The sequence below is a fragment of the Haemorhous mexicanus genome, chromosome 11 (genome assembly GCF_027477595.1).
Source record: "Haemorhous mexicanus isolate bHaeMex1 chromosome 11, bHaeMex1.pri, whole genome shotgun sequence".
Lineage (NCBI taxonomy): Eukaryota > Metazoa > Chordata > Aves > Passeriformes > Fringillidae > Haemorhous > Haemorhous mexicanus.
The window spans coordinates 19421834-19440052 of NC_082351.1; the positions used below are offsets into that span (position 1 = coordinate 19421834).

An 18219-nucleotide genomic window follows, 5' to 3' on the forward strand; every position below is an offset into this window, starting at 1 on the left:
GCTGTCCCTGACACTGGCAGCGCTCCTGCCGGCACCCCGCACCCTCCTCCGGTGTGACCCAACTCCCGCAGTGACGAGCGCCGCGGGAGGCACAGGCGACAACACTGAAGAGCTTTGAATCCTCCCGTACAGCCCAGACCTCTTCTCCCTTCGTTCCGGTGGGAAACGAGGAACAAACGCTCAGCCCGAGCCAGGAAACCTGCGAGAGAACGCGGGCGCCGGCAGGGGGGCTGACCCCGCAGGGACACCGCTTACTTGAATAAAGGAAATTAGTCTGAATTTCACATTATCCACAACCCCATCGCTGCGGTGCATTTAGAAATAAACTAGCCCCTCGTACATAAATACCCACGGTACCGCAAGCCTTCAACTGGCATCTGTACCTGTATCGCAACTATATCTGGTATCTTCTACCTTAAGTAATATTTTCCTCTCACAGCACTCGTCCACACCCATCCACCCACCCTCCCCAGAATTATTTTTAAGTCTTTTCTCAAAGAGAACCAGAGCACACTGTTAGCGGAAAATTTTATTTTATGCTGACCCGTGCTTTTTACAGTTTATACATACTTTACAACTAGAAACCAAGGGGTTTAATTTCACTGTGATAACAATTTCACCTCTTATTATAGCCCTTAGTAAAATGTAAGCACATAAATTACAACAAATGTATAGCAGGAAAAAAAAATAATAACCCTTTTATCATGTGAATCTGAGATGGGATTTTGAACATGGGCTCTTGAGCTCCTGAAGGAAGTGAATACCAGAGTAATCTATTCCTCATCCAAACCCACCCACATCCACAGAGGCCTTTCCATCAGCAATTCAGCTCCCTCTGAACACTACACTGAGTAACCTTTAAATAACATTTTTTCATACTTGCATATCCAGTGAAAATGAGAGCTAAATTAGTTGCTTTCAGAAGGAATGTTCTAAATTAATACATTTAGACAAAAGTGAGTACTAGAATTCTAACCTAATTCCTTTCATTTTGCACGTTACTCTTCTAGGCAATCTCAGTAAGAGCAATGAATTGTGTTCAAGCAGACATTAATGTTTCTTCAAAACAAGCAGACAGTTAGATCAAAGATGAGCAAACCAGGATATTTTAAAGTCTATGTTACCTTCCAACAGCCACTTTGTTTTCTAAGGCTTTGATGATTAAGACACAGAAGGCCATCTGATTCTCAGGTGATATTAAAGATTGCACTACAAGGGAATATAGAATCCAAAACTAATCAATACAAATATTTACATCTACTTTAGTAAAATTTAAAAATCTAATAACTTTTCTGTTTTTACATCTAAAACAGTGAATGCTGATTCCATGTTAAATTTCCCTTTTACCTAAGCTTTTGTACACAAGATAGCCCAAGACATTCTCAGAACTGTCAATCCTTCAGGACTATAAAACAATTTATTTTTCTTTGCTGCATTTGTCTGCCAAGAACATAAAAAAAGGTGAAAACCAGGAAGTTATGGATTCACTGTAGTAGATAAAAGCTGAACAGAATTTCTGATCTTTGACCATCACAAAGAGTTGTTTTCTTCTTAAGAAAAGGCTCAACTAACCCTTATACATCATAATTCTAAATCAGTAAAATTCCAGCAAGTGTTTTAATATGGACTGATTTTTGCAAAGGTTTGATTGTTCTGGGGTTTTCCAGAAACTCAGAGAAACCAACTATGCTTTAATATGAAGGTAAAGTGTTAAATTCTGAGGTTTTTAGAAGGAAAATTGTACCACCATGGTTTCCAAAACTGAAATGAAGACAAGAGGGTAATTCCCTCCCACCTCCCAATGAAAAAAAAAAAGAAGGGAAAAAAGTATTTTTATTAAAGCAGTTAGAAATTTCTATGACAGATGGAGAGTTACAAGAAATTTAAGTGTTCTGGCTCTATGCCTTAATGAAATCTTGACTGAGTAACTGCCTGAATCTCAAATCAGACTAGGATTTTCCATGAACATTTCCTTGCTTGTGTAACTTCAGTGAGGAATAAATCCTTAACACCCACAGTAAAATCATATTACCAAGAGGCATTTCTGCAGAAGCACCTCCTCACCCTTCACATCCTTTGTGTGTTAGGGCACTAAATACCCAAGCAGGAAAAGAGTTCCCAAATTACAACATGCACTGGTCTGGGAAAAAAGACCTCTCCCAACAGAGGCACTGGTCTGATAAGCAAAGAATTTCAACTGCCCAGTATTTCACACGAGTAGGTTCTGAGATGCAGCAAAATATTTGCTCTCTGGAATGCAGAGAGGAAGACACAGCTCCTTCTCAGCATTCCCAAGGGTCCCATTCAAACATTTCCTCTGACATTACCAAAAATGCAGCTCAGCTCCAAGTCACATGAGTGCTGTTTGACCAATACCTTGCTGAAGGAATGGCATGAGAAATACTCTGCAGCCACTGGAGACTTGCTCTATTATAAAGCCACAGTTCAGTTTTACAATATGTCTAACCCTTGCTACTTATAGAAAAGGAACCATGAGATCTGCAGCAATTTATTTTTAAAAAATCAGTTTCCTGCATTCTTCTGAACTGTTCTAGCTACTGTTAAAAATCAGCTACTAAATCTAGAACAGATATTTAACAGCTGAGATTTCTGGTGTTAAAAGTTGAACACATTTATCATTACAAGCAGAGCTGCTGTCTCCAGACTGCTCATGAGAACACAAGCAATATACAAGATGAAGCTGTAATTTGAAGTCTCATCTGAGTCTCACATTCTGCTTTAGAGGACTTAGTGTTAAGTAGTCAGACTAATCTGATTTGTCTAAGAATAATCACCCTGACATGTTCAGATGTTGTAAGCACAAATCTAAGATTTTCCTGTCATAAAAACATCCACCAGGTATGCTTCAGACAGCAAGTCCCTGCTGCTTAGTTATTAAAAAGTGCCTGATGAGATTTTAGAAAAACTCATATGAACACTTGAGACAGACTTCTAATGTGATATTCAGAGGTTTACAAAGAATATGAATCAAGAGCTGCTTTAGTACTACTCATGCCTTCCAGTGCTGTCTCACAAGGTAACAACCATAATTTCTGCTGTTTATGTAAAATGGCCCACCATTTAGCAAAAACTTAAATAAAGGGATGACTGAAGAAAAAAAATTTAAATATTGCACAAATAATTTAACTGCAGACAGAACAGGACACTTAAAGCATTGATTCTTCTGTCAACATATGAACTCTATTATATAGTCACATTTTCTATAATACAGGGTTTTTTTACAAGACATTTAAATTCAGCATTTACATAAACAGTTATCTTTACAGTCTGTCACCATACAATGCTAACAGTTCCACAGGAAATTAATTTTGTCTTTGTTTTAAAAGTTCATCTATCTGAGTCTTGTACATGTTTTTCACATCTTCCAGATCCAGTCGGAGCTCCTCAGCCTCCTCTGCCTTCTCCCCATACATCTGGAGAATGGTGTTGTACCTCTGATCCAAATCCTGCAAGGATTTTAACACAGGGTTATCTCACTGCTTGTTATTCTCAGCTTCAAACAAGCTGCTGCTGGGACAGTGCCAGGGGAAATAAGGGCAGCACCATCTCATCAAAGTGTAACCACAGTGAAGCACTCAGTAAACTCTTCAAAAGTACTTTGTGCTTTGAACACAGCTAGATTTATATTCTAGATGTTAAAGGAAGATATTCCAAAGATCATAAAAAGAATTAGTGCTGGCTTCAGAGGACATACTGAAGCACCTTGATGTTCAGTTGCCATAGGCATTAAAAACAGAAAACTGCATTGTTTTACTGCAGGAATGACCAGTTTGGGAAATGTTTCATGAGAAAACTGAACATTCTATATTCATAAATTATTCTAAAAGTTTTCAAATATTTCAATTTAAATTCTTAAACATTAGGATCCAATTATTTGTCCTATTTCCTGTACCTCTATTGGACACATATTCAGCTTCTGCATCTACCTCATAAACCCATGCTATTTATCAAAATCCTTCCTCTACTAAAAAATCCAGTTCTAGACAAGTTCCTAAATGACAGAAACAAAAATGGTCTCTCCCTGGTTTAGCACACAGTCTTATGCACAGCACATGTTTCCAACAACATTGTTTTGAAGTGACTCCCTAACCATGGAGTGGGCATTTTTAGATTCTATTCTATATAAAATAAAATTTAAAAAACCCACCAAAAGCCAGGCTCTTCAGTCACTTATGCTTAGAGACAGATTTGAATATATTCCTGAACTGATAGGACTACTCCTAAAGAAATGCAATTATCTACATTTTATGATGGATTTACACCACAAATGCACTTACCTTTAACTGTGTGCGTAATTTGGGTATTTCCTTCACTTTTTCTTCAAGCTCATCATTTTGATTTGTTAATTTAACCAGCTCTTCTGCCATTATTGATCGAGTTTTCTCCAGGTTTCCAATTTCCAGCTAAGGTAAACACACATAACAAGGAGAAGAAGGAAAGAATTTACTGTATTTATAAAACACCATATCAAAATAAAGTAATTAAGGCTTATTCTTAACCAGACTGTGAAACAGCACATCTCAGATCCACTCTCACTGTCTTCTCAAATCTCAGTGTCCTGGATATTTTACTTTTCAGACAGACAGGTTTTCTGGATAGGTCCTTGCCAAAGCAAAAAAGGAACCAACAAATTCTTCTTGTGCTCATCCCTACAGAGCTGTGCTGGTTCACAGAATTCTTGTAACACACACCAAGCTTTCTGAAAAGATACCTGTAGATGTGAAATCTCTCCCTCTCTTAGTTTTAGCTGTGACTGAAGGTTTTCAATTATACTTGAACCTGATCCCATCCTTATTGCATCATAGAGATTGCTGCCACTGGTAGTTATTGGTCCAAACGAGTGATCATGAGGATCATCCTACAAACAGAAGGTTAGAGAAGCTGAAAATTAGACAAAAACATGGCCATTTTGGAATCTTCCCTCTACTAAATCTGGCATAACTTGAGATTTAAAATACACTGTGCTAGGCCAGCATTTCAATGCTTAAAGCTTGTTTTCAAAACAAAATCTTGAGGTGAACGGGTACAATTTGGGATAGTTCCCTACTGGCAAGTTCTCCTGACACTTCTACAGGTGCCATTTAACACTGACAGCATGAACTGGACTGACAGGGGAGGAGCAGCAGTAGCAGGCAGCAGAGCACAGCAGTCAGTGATGCTGCCTAGGGAGCAGGGGTGTGCCCTAAATCAGGAGTGCAAGTAAAAATAAATCAATTGTATATTTTACAGTCACAGACATCCTGTAAGCAGATTTTAGATGTTTCTGAACAGGATGTTACTTTGTCTAAGGCCAATACACTCTTAAAGAGCCATTTTCTATGTTACTAGAAGTTCTTGAGGAGGAAAGTAAGTGGTCTGTCAAGAAGAAAAAAGCCATTATAGGTGATCTATCCTACCTGTGAGAGGAACGAGGTCTGAAGACCTGCCATGTCCACCCCACTTATGGAACTGGAGCGGGACATTGATGGTGTACTTGATACAGTTTCAACTGTGAATGACTTTCGGTCCTTAAAAACAAACAAAGATATCCAATATCACCAGCTGGAAAAAGAAAAACACTCACAACAAGCTAAAAGAGATTCTATAAAGAGCATCCCCTTTTCCACCAACAACTATAGAACACTATGTGATAGATTTTCTACTTTCCCCATACCTAAAACATATGAAAGTTCAACAGCAAAGAATTTCTGTGCTGTAACACAGCCTATCTTCAAGATCTTGGACCTCTTAGGAAATTAAGACAGAAGCTACAAATTACACCGAAAAAAGATTCTCTTTCAATTAGTCAAGAAAGACTCAGAGGCATTTTGTATATCCAAATGTATCACAGAAAGAATACCTCACACCCAGAAGAATGTCTCCTAGAATGAATGTTAAGGCCTTTTTATTCTCTTTAAATAAAGTGTACAGATTAAATTCCAGGATTTTTCTAATGCTAATAATTTACTGATACCTCTTCAAGATTGGCTCCTTTTTCCAGGCAGCATCTACAAGCAGGCTAACCTCTGAAGGGGAAAGCACTTAGATTTTAGGATTGGAGACAGTAACAAACAACTGAAATAGATTTACTGAATACTAACTGCTAATTAGTGGTAATGAATTTAATGACTTGAGGATTGCTCTGTGACTTGTGACTTCAGCTGGAAAGCATGTGGAACATTACACACAGTCAACAAAACAGGAATTCAGTGGAAGCAATGCTGGTTGTCTAAGCAAAGGAAACAAGTAGCTGCAGAAGAAAAAGGATCCAAGAGTGCTCAAAGAACACAGGGGATTGAGACAACAATCCATATTTTACCTTTTCTCAGGTTAAATAGACTATAACTCAAAACTTATTTCAGTGAGTCTAACACAACACCTATTTCACTGGAAAGATAGTGCCAGGTACGAAGAGTTTCGGGTATAGATGTCTACTGAAATAAAGACAATATCAGTCAGACTTGAAAATGTTAGGTTTTGGCACCTTCTCCTTTGCTGCTTCTTGGACAAGAACAGCCTTCTTTCTCTCCTGTTCAACCTTCATCTTCTCCATTTCTAACTGAGTAGCCAGCAGTGCCTGCAAAGAGAAATACAAGCTGTTAATCTCCTGCTAGCTCAGATTTCAAGCATAACAGAGATTAAAGCTGAACTAAGCAATACCTTTTCTTTCTTTGCATCTTCCAAGGTTTTTGCATACTCATCTTTGAGCCCTTCTAGTTCAACCTCATACCTACAGGGAGGAAGGAAAGAGGTAAAGTTAATAATTAAGTCTTCTCCATTCTGTTCTCTGTAGATTCAGATACTTTAAAAACAAACACAGCTGCAAGGCTACAAAATGTTATCAATGTAACACTTTTAAATCTTCGGAATGAAACAAAGTACCCTCAATATTTTTGTAACATTCTGCCCACACGTTGCACAGTCATATCAACACTGCATTTCACTACATTAAAAAGAAACGCTGTTAACCAAAAATGAACTCACCTGCTGTTCTCATTTTCCATTTTCTTCAATTTGTTTCTCTCCACTTCCAGCTGAGCCTGAAGACGGGTATTTTCTTGCCTTAAAAGACTATTTTGAGATTCAGAAGAAGACATCTGAATTTTATTAGCAAGAAGTTCCTCTGTAGCAGCCCGTTCTCTCTCAGCAGCTGCTGCTAGAAGAGTTTGAGACTCACCTAATAGCAAGAAAAACCATGGAATTTAACCTTTTTTTTGATCAAACATCTAGAATATGAGCCATTTACTTCTATATCAAAATTAAATTTGAGATTTTTTTATATGCAACTGATATTTCTTTAAAAATACATCTTGTTTTCTTTTGTACAGGAAATTAAATATTTTCCACACACAGAGGATCAAAGCAATGCAGAATGAACAGATTTCAGACTCTTTCTACAACTACAGATTGCTTCCAGAAAGGAAATAATTTCTTTGGGTCCACCTTTGGGCTTTTAATGTATTTTTAATTTAAAACAATAGGTTACTACTGTATCAAATAATATATGTATCATCACCTATGCAGGTAAGTGATATGTATCATCATAGCATATATGCACATATACTGATAATATAATACAAGATAATACCATCATAATATGATGATACAACATGTGTATCATCACCTAGTCAGGTAAGTGATTCCAAACTTTACAATTGGGAATCTCAGCATCAGGCTCCATACTGGAATACTTTCAGTGTCCCAATGCCCTTAGGTGCTGTGAGGACATGTACACCTTACAATCTTGTGTTACAGACTGTTTTACAGAGAACCAGTGGATTACCTGCCCAAGAACCTTGGCATAACCCTCCCAGACCATTTCCTTACAGGTAAGCATTTGGTGCTCCTCTCTGGCAAGTGTTAATTTGGCCCTTTACATTTACCTTCCCACATCTCACATCTTCACCCAGAGCCTCCCAGCTCAGCAGAAGCTAAACCATCTTACCCAGCCTGTCAGAAAGGTTCTTCTCCAGTTTCTCCCAAGCAGAGGTCTGTGCCCCCAGCGTGGCCTGCAGGTTCTCTATCTGCCTCAGGAGGGGCCGTGTAGCAGAGGTTACACTTTGGCTCAGCTCTTGGTTCCTGCTCTCTGCTTCTTGGAGTCTCTGAAATCACAAATTAAATATAATTTAAATCATATGATGGGTTGAAAGATTCGTACAGAGTTCATCTAAATACATAGCAGCTGCTTTACATTCTAAGATTACTGCTTTACAATCTAATGTTCCTGTGGCTCAAACTCAAAGTAAAGTGTGAAACAGAGAACAAGTTAAACATTCTTAGATACATAATAGAGCAAGGGCCCAGAAATTCCAGAGTTCTGGGCATCATTTGAAACATTTTGACAACAATCTATATTCTGGCCCTTAAGAACAATAAAAATATTCTTAAGCAGCAGATAAAGTGATTCAGAAGTGCATTTGATAGCAATTTTACACAACTATCACAAAATTAATGTTTGTATTTTGTCTCATATTAAAAAAGGACAGCATTCTATTTAGGAGGCATTATAAAAAACGAAGACATTTTTTCCACTATGTGATTTAAAAAACCATTTCCATTAACACTTTTATTACTCCTCCTGTAAAGGACAACCATTGCAGGTAACAAGGAAAATAAAGCCTCTCTTTCAGGCTGTTCATGTAGCATTTTAGCATTTTCTTCATGGTAGCATTTTATTTTTGGGTTGTTAGAAGTCCTCCTTGCAGATGCAAGTGGGCATCATCTGTTTGTTACAGTACCTGTTGTAGTTCACCAATTTCCTGCCGTAAATAATCTTCTTTTCTTGCTGCCTGCTGCTCTGCACGTTGCAGTGCCAGCCTCAGGTCTGCCACCTAAATAAACAAGAAATTGTTACTAAACTCTTACCAAAAGTTCTATCATCACCTATTCCTTGCCACAGTCCCACACCATTTTCAAACAGTGATATGTTTGTTTAAAAGTAAAGGCTTCATTTTTGCATGCACACAAATAGTTACACTGATTTATTTATCACTAAAAATTCTAACAGGTAAGAGTACCACAAACTTAACATAGAGTCAGTCAAAGTAATTTTATCTAGATAAGTAAAATTATAAGTACTTTTAAATAAAATTAGTATTTTAAAGGTTAGCACAATCACCTCTCAACATGGAACAAGTTCCACAGTGAAGAAATCCTCTGGGTATTTGCTAAGTACACAAAAACGAGTTCCACCTGGTCCATTACATCAGGTGTACACAGCAGCTCAGTGCAGTCCCTTGCTGAATTAAAGAGTTTATTAGTGCATTTCAGACCCACCTGAATTGCCAAAGCTTCCTGCTGCTGCCGAGCCTCCTCCTGGGCCTTTTCCAGTGCTAACCCAAGCTCTTCCTTTGCCTTCATCTCCCGACTCAGGGCTGCTTCCTGAGCCTCACTGTCCTTTGTAGCATTAGCTTTATGAAGATCTGCAAGTTCCCTGGGGAGAAAGAACCAAACAAAGAAATAAACAAACCCCAGTTTGTTTATTTAAATGCCAACAGCATTTAAGTGCCAACAGCAACTAGAAAAGTAACTTTGCTACATTTAAATATTTCACAAGCATTGCACAAGAAAGAGCCACAATCTGAAGGTGTGATTGCTTTGCTTACTTGTAGGCACTGTCAAGTGCTGCCTGCACACTCCTGTTCCTTTCTTCAAGTTCCTCCACTTCTGCCTGAAGTTTAGTAAGGTCCTTTTCTTGTCTCTCCACAACACTGTTCAGTTGTTTAATGCTGTCTCGATGCTGCTTCTCAAGGTCTTCCTTGCCATCAAGCACCTGTCAGTGCAGACAAGAAACATGAAACAAACCCCAGGACATGGGGCAGACAGCACTGCTTGAGGACAGTGACAACAGTGGCAACCAATTTGGGATAAAGTGGCTAAACCCATCTAAAACTTGGCAGAAAGAGAAAGGTTTTGCTTCCCTGCCTTGCCCAGAGGAGGGAGCTGCTCTTCACCACAGCTTCACACAACTGCACATCCTGGGTCTGAAATTCGTCAGGTCTTGACTCAACCACTAACTGTCCAAATTTTGGTGGTACAGGTTTCCCAGCTCACATGGTAACAGCAGTGCAAGTGCAAACAAGCAGCTCAGAAGATCCCTCACTGCAGTTTTACAAGGAGTACACACATAAATCACAACTGAGTGCTCCAATAATGGGAGATGGCGAGACCATGGCACAGGCTGCCCAGAGAAACTGTGATACCCCATCCTTGGCAGTGTCCAAGGCCAGGCTGGCTGGGGCTTGGAGCAGCCTGGGATAGTGGAAGGTGTCCCTGACCATGGCAGGGGATGGAACTCAATGGGCTTTAGGGTCCCTTCCAACCCAAACCATTCTGGGATTCTATGAAATAGAGAAGTCTCCAGAAAATAAAAAAAAATGTCAATTTATCAAGAACCCTCCCAAAAGGCAATTTTGCAGCTAATATAAAAATTAAAAAAAAAAAAATCAACAAATATCTTACCTGCTTTAAATGCTGCAACTCCTCTTCCAATTCCTTAATCTTTTTGTTCTGTTTTGTGTTAATATTTTCTCTCTCTTTCTCTTTGGCTCTTAATTTCTTAATAATGTTGGAATTCTGCAGCTGCTGTTTGGAAAGCTTTTCTCCTGTGAAGAAATTGAACATGAAGCCAGTGCATATTGGTGATATTCTATGGATTCTCTCTATTCACACCAGCCTTGCTCTTTAGTCCCATGAGAATGATACTCCAGGAAATATGGAAATATTTATTCTTACAATTTTTCATGCAAGTTCTTAAGTTTAAATCTTTCTTATCCTGAGATGCCCTTGCTACACTGAGCTACAGTGAGAGAGGATAGGATGTAAAAGGCTTTGAAAACAAAGCAAGTGAGCTCATCATGTTAGGAAAAAAAACAATCTTCTCATTTAGAATCTATATTTCAATTCCAAAATTTAAAGTATTAAAGGAGACACTGTAGAAATGCCATGAACAATGCCCTTATTAGATTTCTTCTGAATGGAAGGTGGAATGCTGTTCTGCACAAGCTGGTTTTATCTCTCAGCACCTTTTAATGCATCTTGCAGGAATCACCTCTCCAGCCACCTGTACCTGCCTGACCCCCCCGTCACACTTTGCTACTCACTAAATGCTTAAAACATTCAGAAACATCCAACATGCTTCAAATGTAGCACTTTTTCCCCACACAAAGAAGGCTTGTGTGCAAGCTTTTCACATTTCAAACTATTCTACACATTTTTACTACCAAAAAAAAAGTTAATTCTCACCTTCCTCCATTAATCCTTTGATTTGCTCTTCTTTTTCCTTCAATAATTCAGCAGTTTCATTTGTATTAAGTCTAGTAGCCAATTCCTCTTTAACAGTCTTTACTTCCTAAATAATAGGATAAAATACTTAGGACTGTTTATTAAAATACATGGAGGGAAAAACACAGAGTGAGTTACACTGATCACCTTTTTCTTCTGCCCTTCCTCTCACAAGACTTTGCTTGGAAAACAATTTAGGTTGGAAGGGAACTCTGGAGATTATCTGATCAAAACAGATTGCTCAGAGCCTTATTGCATCAAGTTTTAAAAACCTCCAAGGATTGAAACTCTGTAAATCCTCTGTACAATTTGTTATAACTTCCCCCATTCAATTTTCTTGAAACTTTTGCAATAGAGAAAATCCAACCTGTCCTATTCACATGTAGTTACTGAATAATTTTTATAATCCAACTCACTGCTGTGTCAACACAGTGACAAACAGCTTAAAAATATTTGTTTTTCAGTCAGTTTTGAGTTTCCTTTCTGCATTAACCTAGAGGAATGAAATGCTGTGACACCAGGTCAAGAACATTTAAACCCCATAAACTTTCCTGCTGTAGATTCCTTTGCTTCTTCCAAATCAATCTGCCATCAGCCCTTAATTTTCCTCCCAGCTAATCCTCTAAAGAAGGCATTTCCATTCTTCACCCCTTCCTCACATCCCCAGGCCATTCACCCTCACCAATGCAAATACATATCTGGTACAAGATGAATGAGAGCACACATTAAATCTCTTTTTTTCCCAATTAAATTATTTCCCCAAGCTGGTTCACAGAATGGATGCAAGGACACTGATCTGAACACCAAGAAACCTGGATGGTTGGAAACAGTTCACAGGTTTAATATTTTCCCTGAGTTAATATTAATTGTTCTTCCTCAAGAAATTCAATTGTATCATAAACTAATAAACATTGATTTCATTAAAAAAGCCAAATCACCTTTTTAGCTGCATCTCTCTCTTTGCAGGCCAGTTGGAGCTTCTTCTCAGCATCTGCAATTCGCTGAGCAAACTCCTCTTTAAGAGATGAAAGGCTGCTGCTCTCTTCTTTCATTCTAAACATTTCACTGCATTTAAAATGAACACTTCAGAACAGTTGCATGGGTATGTGACACTCCAAACAGTTTGCAACAAGTTGTCTTAAATGCTTTTAAGAAGTATTTTACTTGTATTACACATGATAAGCTAAAGTCAAAAAACCTCACATCTGTATCAGAAGTCCTAATCGAAGATCTTTATCAATTCAGTAGTTTACCCATGAAAACAACTAAGTGCTTGATTTATCTTAAATGTTTTGCTCCTTGAAAAAGTCTTTTTTAGTTAACCATAAGCTGTATCATATAAAGGGTAAATTATTTCATCTATTTTTTAAGTTAGTATCAATTTAGTCATTAAACAACTGCATCATATATATGTAAATTTTATAACCAATATTTGATCAATGAGCTGGTAAATACAACTTTACACTTTTCCCCCTTTTAACTTTAACCAAATTAAATAATAATTTCAGGTTTCTCCCTACGAGCCCTTCTTCCATACCTTCACTGCCTACATTTTAGTCAACTAAAAAGTTGACTATTTACTTAGTAAATCAGGTTCCTCCCTCTGTATCAGGAAAGTCAGTCTCTCTTAATAGCTGAATCTAGTCTTATAATAAAGATCTTTATTGACTGATTCTCCACAATTGTCATTCTTACTGTTTGCTTACTGAAAACTCTTTCTTCTGCCCCCTCTCAAAAGAGATTTTGGCTCCAAAATAAATATAACATCTTTAAGAAAATCCCACCACAGCACATGCCATCACTATTGCCACCTTTCACAAACAGTGCACATCCCCTGTAACCTTTGTTCCAGTCACAAAGCTCCTTGTTTGATCTAAGATTTTATTACAGCAAAGTCACATTTACAGTACTAAGTGTATTTTCATACTTACTCTTTGAGGTTATCATAAGCTTCTTCCAAGCGAGCCCTTTCTTTACTAGTGCTTAATAACTGTATTTCCCTCTTCTCCAGCTTCTCAGTTAATGAATCAATCATCTGGACAAGGTTTTATAGATAAAGATCAGATGAATGGGACAATTTAAACACAAGAGGGGCAGGCTTTTCGTTTCCCCCACCCCATTCCCTCACAAGACTATTTAAAATTGAACTGGTCAATGTTTCAGGAATTTGGGGCATAAGTCAGTGAGGATTATCATGTTTCTGCCACACACCTGAACACAAAGACAACTGTTTTCTACAGGTGTAGAAATCCTACTAAATCAGCACATGCAGCTCAAGTAAGTTCCTCAACAAAATCATCAACTGTGATACGGTTTAATTATACATGAAGTTTTTAACTAGAGCTGCTAGTCTATAGAACTATAGTTTACATTAAGCATTAAGACTTCCAATGTTCTTTACAGAATAATTTCTATAGGAACGTCTCCTCTGTGAAACATTAGCACAAAGCAGCAGAAGAGCCTCAGATGAGGGAGGGAAACTTTCACTCAGGGTCAGAAGCTCTTGGCTCACATCCTCAAAATAATTTCTTAATACCAAGTTTTGGAAAGTTGAACACAGATAACAAAAATACAAGAAAATATACAAAAGTAAACTCCAAAGAACTAAAATAACACATTTCACTTATTAGGCTTCCTGTTTGTCACCCTTACTCACAATTCACAACAATGACAACCAGGTGGGTCAGGTGAAACCCACAACTATCTGATCAGAAATTTTACCAGTACTGTTCCACTGCAGGGTATCAGGGACAGTTTCCTACAGGGTCAGATAGTTCAGCTTCAATTAATTCATTCAAATAAGGTGATATAAGCGATACAGGACAATGTAAGGAAATGTCAGGAGTCTCATTTGCAATTAAAGGTGTGTTTGCCATACATGTTTCATTTACCTTTTTAAGCTCTTGCTTTTCAGTGTCCTCTTCTACCAATTGTTCCCCAGCATCCTGCTGGGGCTCGGCCTCCTCCTTCACAACCTGTCCTTCAACAGTTTGCACAGCAGCAACCAAAACAACATCTGGCTGCTCAGAATTAACAGGGGTTGCACTTCTCCCACTCTCTTCCATCTCAGCTTCCTCAGCATGTAGCACAGGAGCATCATTCAAGTTTTCAGATTTACTTTTCAGGGCATCAGCCATTTCTGTCTTTGGCACGGAAGGACTGACAGCGACAGACGCTGAAGCAGAAGCCCTGCCTGATAACTCATCGTCTGAATTTATTTCACTGACACTCCTGCTATCCAAGGACTGCACACTGAATGAATCAATTCTTTCAAAAGCATCCGAGGAGCCACAGCTCTCAGTCATTTTCTGGAAGTCATCTAAGCGATTATAATCCGCACAGGCAGACGTGGACAAGAGCTGGAACGATGTCTGCATGAGGTGAAGGCTGGATTTGGAATCTGCAGCTTCTTGTCTGGAACTTACTGAGCTCTCACTTATCACACTTTCGTGGTCCAGAACTTCAATATCACTGGTTGTGGAAGTGCCTGAGGAGAAGGTGCTGATGGGAGGTGATGGGGTATTGCTTTGTCTGTCCTCAGTCTTTCTCTCCTTCCCTTCCAAACCCAGGTCTTTCGTGCCTGCTCCAAGGGGCTGAGAAGTGCCCTCGGGTACACCTGCTGCTCCATCCCCTCCCACACTGGGTTTTTCAGTAGGAGAATCTTCGGGTTCTTCAAAATTTAGAGCAGACACCTTTTTGTCAGTAACTTCATTTGTGCTTGCTTCATGCTGCGCATCAGATTTAAGCACAGCACTCTCATCTAATTGCTCCTTGGGAGTATCAAGGCTTTTCAAGTCCAGGACAGCTCCGGAGGAATCCTTGACCTCTGCCTCTGCTGTCACTGGCCCTTCCAGCTGACTGGAGTGTTGAGACTCCTTTAAAGTGCTTTTCACCTCCTCTTTGGGTCGCTGTGATTTGGAGGGAGGTTTGGACACCACTGGGTTTTTCTGTATACTCTGAACATCTGTTGGGGAGAGAAAGGCACTGAAGAAGTTTTCAGATTCATCCACTACCGTCCTCCTCACGGGCTTTGTGATGGCTGTGGGAGATACTGGCTGATTCTGGGGTTCTGTAGTTGAGTTCAAGCCCCAGGAAGATGTGTCCCATCCTCCACTTATGAGAGAATTTGTTCCTAAAATAAAAGGAAAAAAGGGAGATAGGCAAAAAAATCCCACTTTGAAAGCTACAAGCAAAAGCAATTGTGGCCTCCTGCTTCCCTACAGTGAAAGGAGTCCATGCAAAACAACATGAAAAGCTGTAGTTATGAGAATTATACTGATTAAAAAAGGAGGAAAAAATTACAAGGTCTTAAAAGTTATCTGCAAGTAGCACATGAACACTTCACACACCATTACAGAAAACAGAGGGGAAAAGCTTTAAGCATTTGCAGTGTAAGAAGGATTCCTGCCTTCAATTTCTGACAGGACTTTATTTTTCCTCATACACCAAGCATCAGCATGGAGCTGACAATAACAATCAGCAGCAGCCCAGCTGAGAATTTTCTTCTTCTGTAGAGAAATACTGAATTTTCAGTTATGAAGCTGCCCTAAAACAACATCAACAATTCCAATTATTGTATTTCTTGCAGGTTTTCCAGGACTTGTCAACAGCAAGAACAAGAATTTCAGCATCAAATTTCAGAAGCATCTGAAGTAAGAAAGAGAAATCAAAAAACAGTATCCAATTTTGTACCTACAAACATAATCTGGACAACTTAACTCTTTCAGGCTACTTAAAAACAAACTCACTCTATACAGCAGCATCTATTAAAAATGCTGAGTTACAATATTTAAAGCTGCCTTCTACTTTCAGAACAGTTAATAGGTGTTGGCCTCAAATCTCAAATCCAGATAATTACTGTTTTCATTGCCCAAAATACTACAAACATGTGATTTATTACTACAAGCATCTGACTTACTGCTACCTTGTCCATGATTCAACAGCTTCAGAAAAAGCTCTGAGTTAACTGTAATATTGAGAACATATTTTGACATCTCTTGAAAACAAGGCTTTCCCTGAAAACCAGATGCAGGCTGATCTTTGCTGCTCTTCTTATGAATTACAGAACTACCATAAATACTAAGATACAAATAAAATTTTAAGAATTTGGACAAGTCTAAAGCTTTGAGAAATTAAGCATGACAGAGTTTTCTATAAACAATTTCTGCATTTTAAGATGACATCAGACTACTTACATGACTGCCAAGCCCTCCAAGGGACAAAGACATCCCAAACTGACCTTTGCTGAGCAACCAACCTGGAAAACATTTTCAGTTGCTACAGCTTTCAGTTTTCAGAAATCTCACTCTGCTGTGCTTTCACCTGGAAATAACCTCCTCCTCCTCCAAATACACATAGTTTTTCTAAATATAGTTGTAGCAATGACACTGATTCCAGATGACTTTGTTTCCCATACGTTGTTTATTATTATTATTATTATTATTATTATTATTATTATCTTAAAGATGTTATTCTGGGGGGAGTTTCTAATAAGAGGGATCCCTTTTGCTCTCTCCCTTCCAAACAGCAGCTCAGGGCTGACCATTCCTTCAGGCTCTCCATTACCATGCGCACAGGGGAGACACTTCCTCATAGCCATGACAACTTTTCCACCAGCACATTCCTTTCGACAGATGTTGAGCGATTATGAACTAGAAGCCACGAAAGGTGGAAATTTCATTTGGTTCACATGGACCAGACTTTCAGCTTCTACTCTGCCCTCCCTGTTGCAAAGAGCGAATCCATGCAAGCCTCTGAAAAGAGCATGATTTCCCCTTTTATATTACTGAGCAGTTTTACCAATTTTTAGCCCCTCAGAAAACATAAATATAAATAAATAACGCCTCGAGAAGAAGGGATATGAAGCTCAGTGCTGTCCATGCGATAAAAGCAGGACACTGGTGACACCAGCCAAGCTCTGAACTGAGCCTGCCCCGGCTTCGTGTCGGTGTCACCCGGCACGGGAGGGGGCGGAATGTGGAACATGAAACCAGAGGGGGCTCTGAATTATAAAACCCGGGGCGGCTTTGGGCGGGGGGCGGTTAAACCTCCCCAGGGTAAGGAGGAGACAGCGGAGGAGGCGGGCGAGGCTCGGGGCCGCGAGGCTCGGCACGGCGGCCGGGCCGAGCCCTTACCGTCACCGTAGTCGGGGATGACGGCGTCGGGCCAGGGGGTCTCCTCGGCCTGGATGTCCAGCACCCGGTCGATGGACTTCTGCGCCTGCGACAGCGCCTGCTTGGCGAAGCTGGACAGCTGCGAGGCGTTGAACCAGCTCATCCTCGGCGGCTCCGCAGCGCCCGTTCCCCGCGGCTGCCCCCGCTGCCGGCGGGCCGGGGGGCTGGGCCGGGCGCGGCGCTGAGGGAGCGGAGCGGAGCGAGGGCCCCGCGCAGGCGCCGCCGGATCCACGTCGCACCCGGGCCCGGCGCAGCCGCGTCCGGCCCGACACGTCCGGGAGGAGGGGCCGGGGCACCGCGCCCGCCCTCACAGCGCCTCCGGAGCTCCAGCTCAGAGCTGGAAGGGACTTACAGACCGTCCGGTTTCAGTCCCTGCCATGGGCACAGACATCTTCCGCTCCCAACTGACCCGGCCTGGAACACTTCCAGGGGTGGAGCAGCCACAGCTCCTCTGGGCACCCTGTGCCAACCCCTCTCAACCCTCACAGGAAAGAATTTCTTCCGAGTATCTAGCCTAAATTTACCCTTTTCCAGTTTGTGCCCATTAGTCCTTGTCCTATCCCCTATTTCCCCTCGTTCAATTTGTACCCATTACTCCTTGTCCTACCCCCCTATTTCCCCTCGTTCAATTTGCATCCATTACTCCTTGTCCTATTCCCCTATTTCCCCTTGTTCAATTTGTACCCACTACTCCTTGTCCTATATCCGTGTATTTCCCACCTCCTTCAATTTGTACCCATTAATCCTCGTCCTTTTAAACTAT

General features: G+C 40.2%; 1 protein-coding gene across 1 annotated transcript; it reads right to left on the minus strand.

The window, feature by feature from the left end:
• Window positions 1-511: 511 nt before the first annotated feature.
• TMF1 (TATA element modulatory factor 1) lies at window positions 512-17642 on the minus strand. The gene is made up of 17 exons (XM_059856783.1): window positions 17418-17642; window positions 14175-15415; window positions 13215-13318; window positions 12222-12348; window positions 11245-11350; window positions 10462-10604; window positions 9606-9772; window positions 9277-9433; window positions 8739-8831; window positions 7946-8102; window positions 6985-7177; window positions 6661-6730; window positions 6485-6577; window positions 5418-5528; window positions 4733-4879; window positions 4299-4424; window positions 512-3467 (listed from the first exon to the last, which is right to left on the minus strand). Exons 1-17 carry the CDS (start codon window positions 17557-17559, stop codon window positions 3324-3326), a joined length of 3321 nt encoding a protein of 1106 aa, XP_059712766.1. The 5' UTR covers window positions 17560-17642; the 3' UTR covers window positions 512-3323.
• Between the last annotated feature and the right edge of the window lie 577 nt (window positions 17643-18219).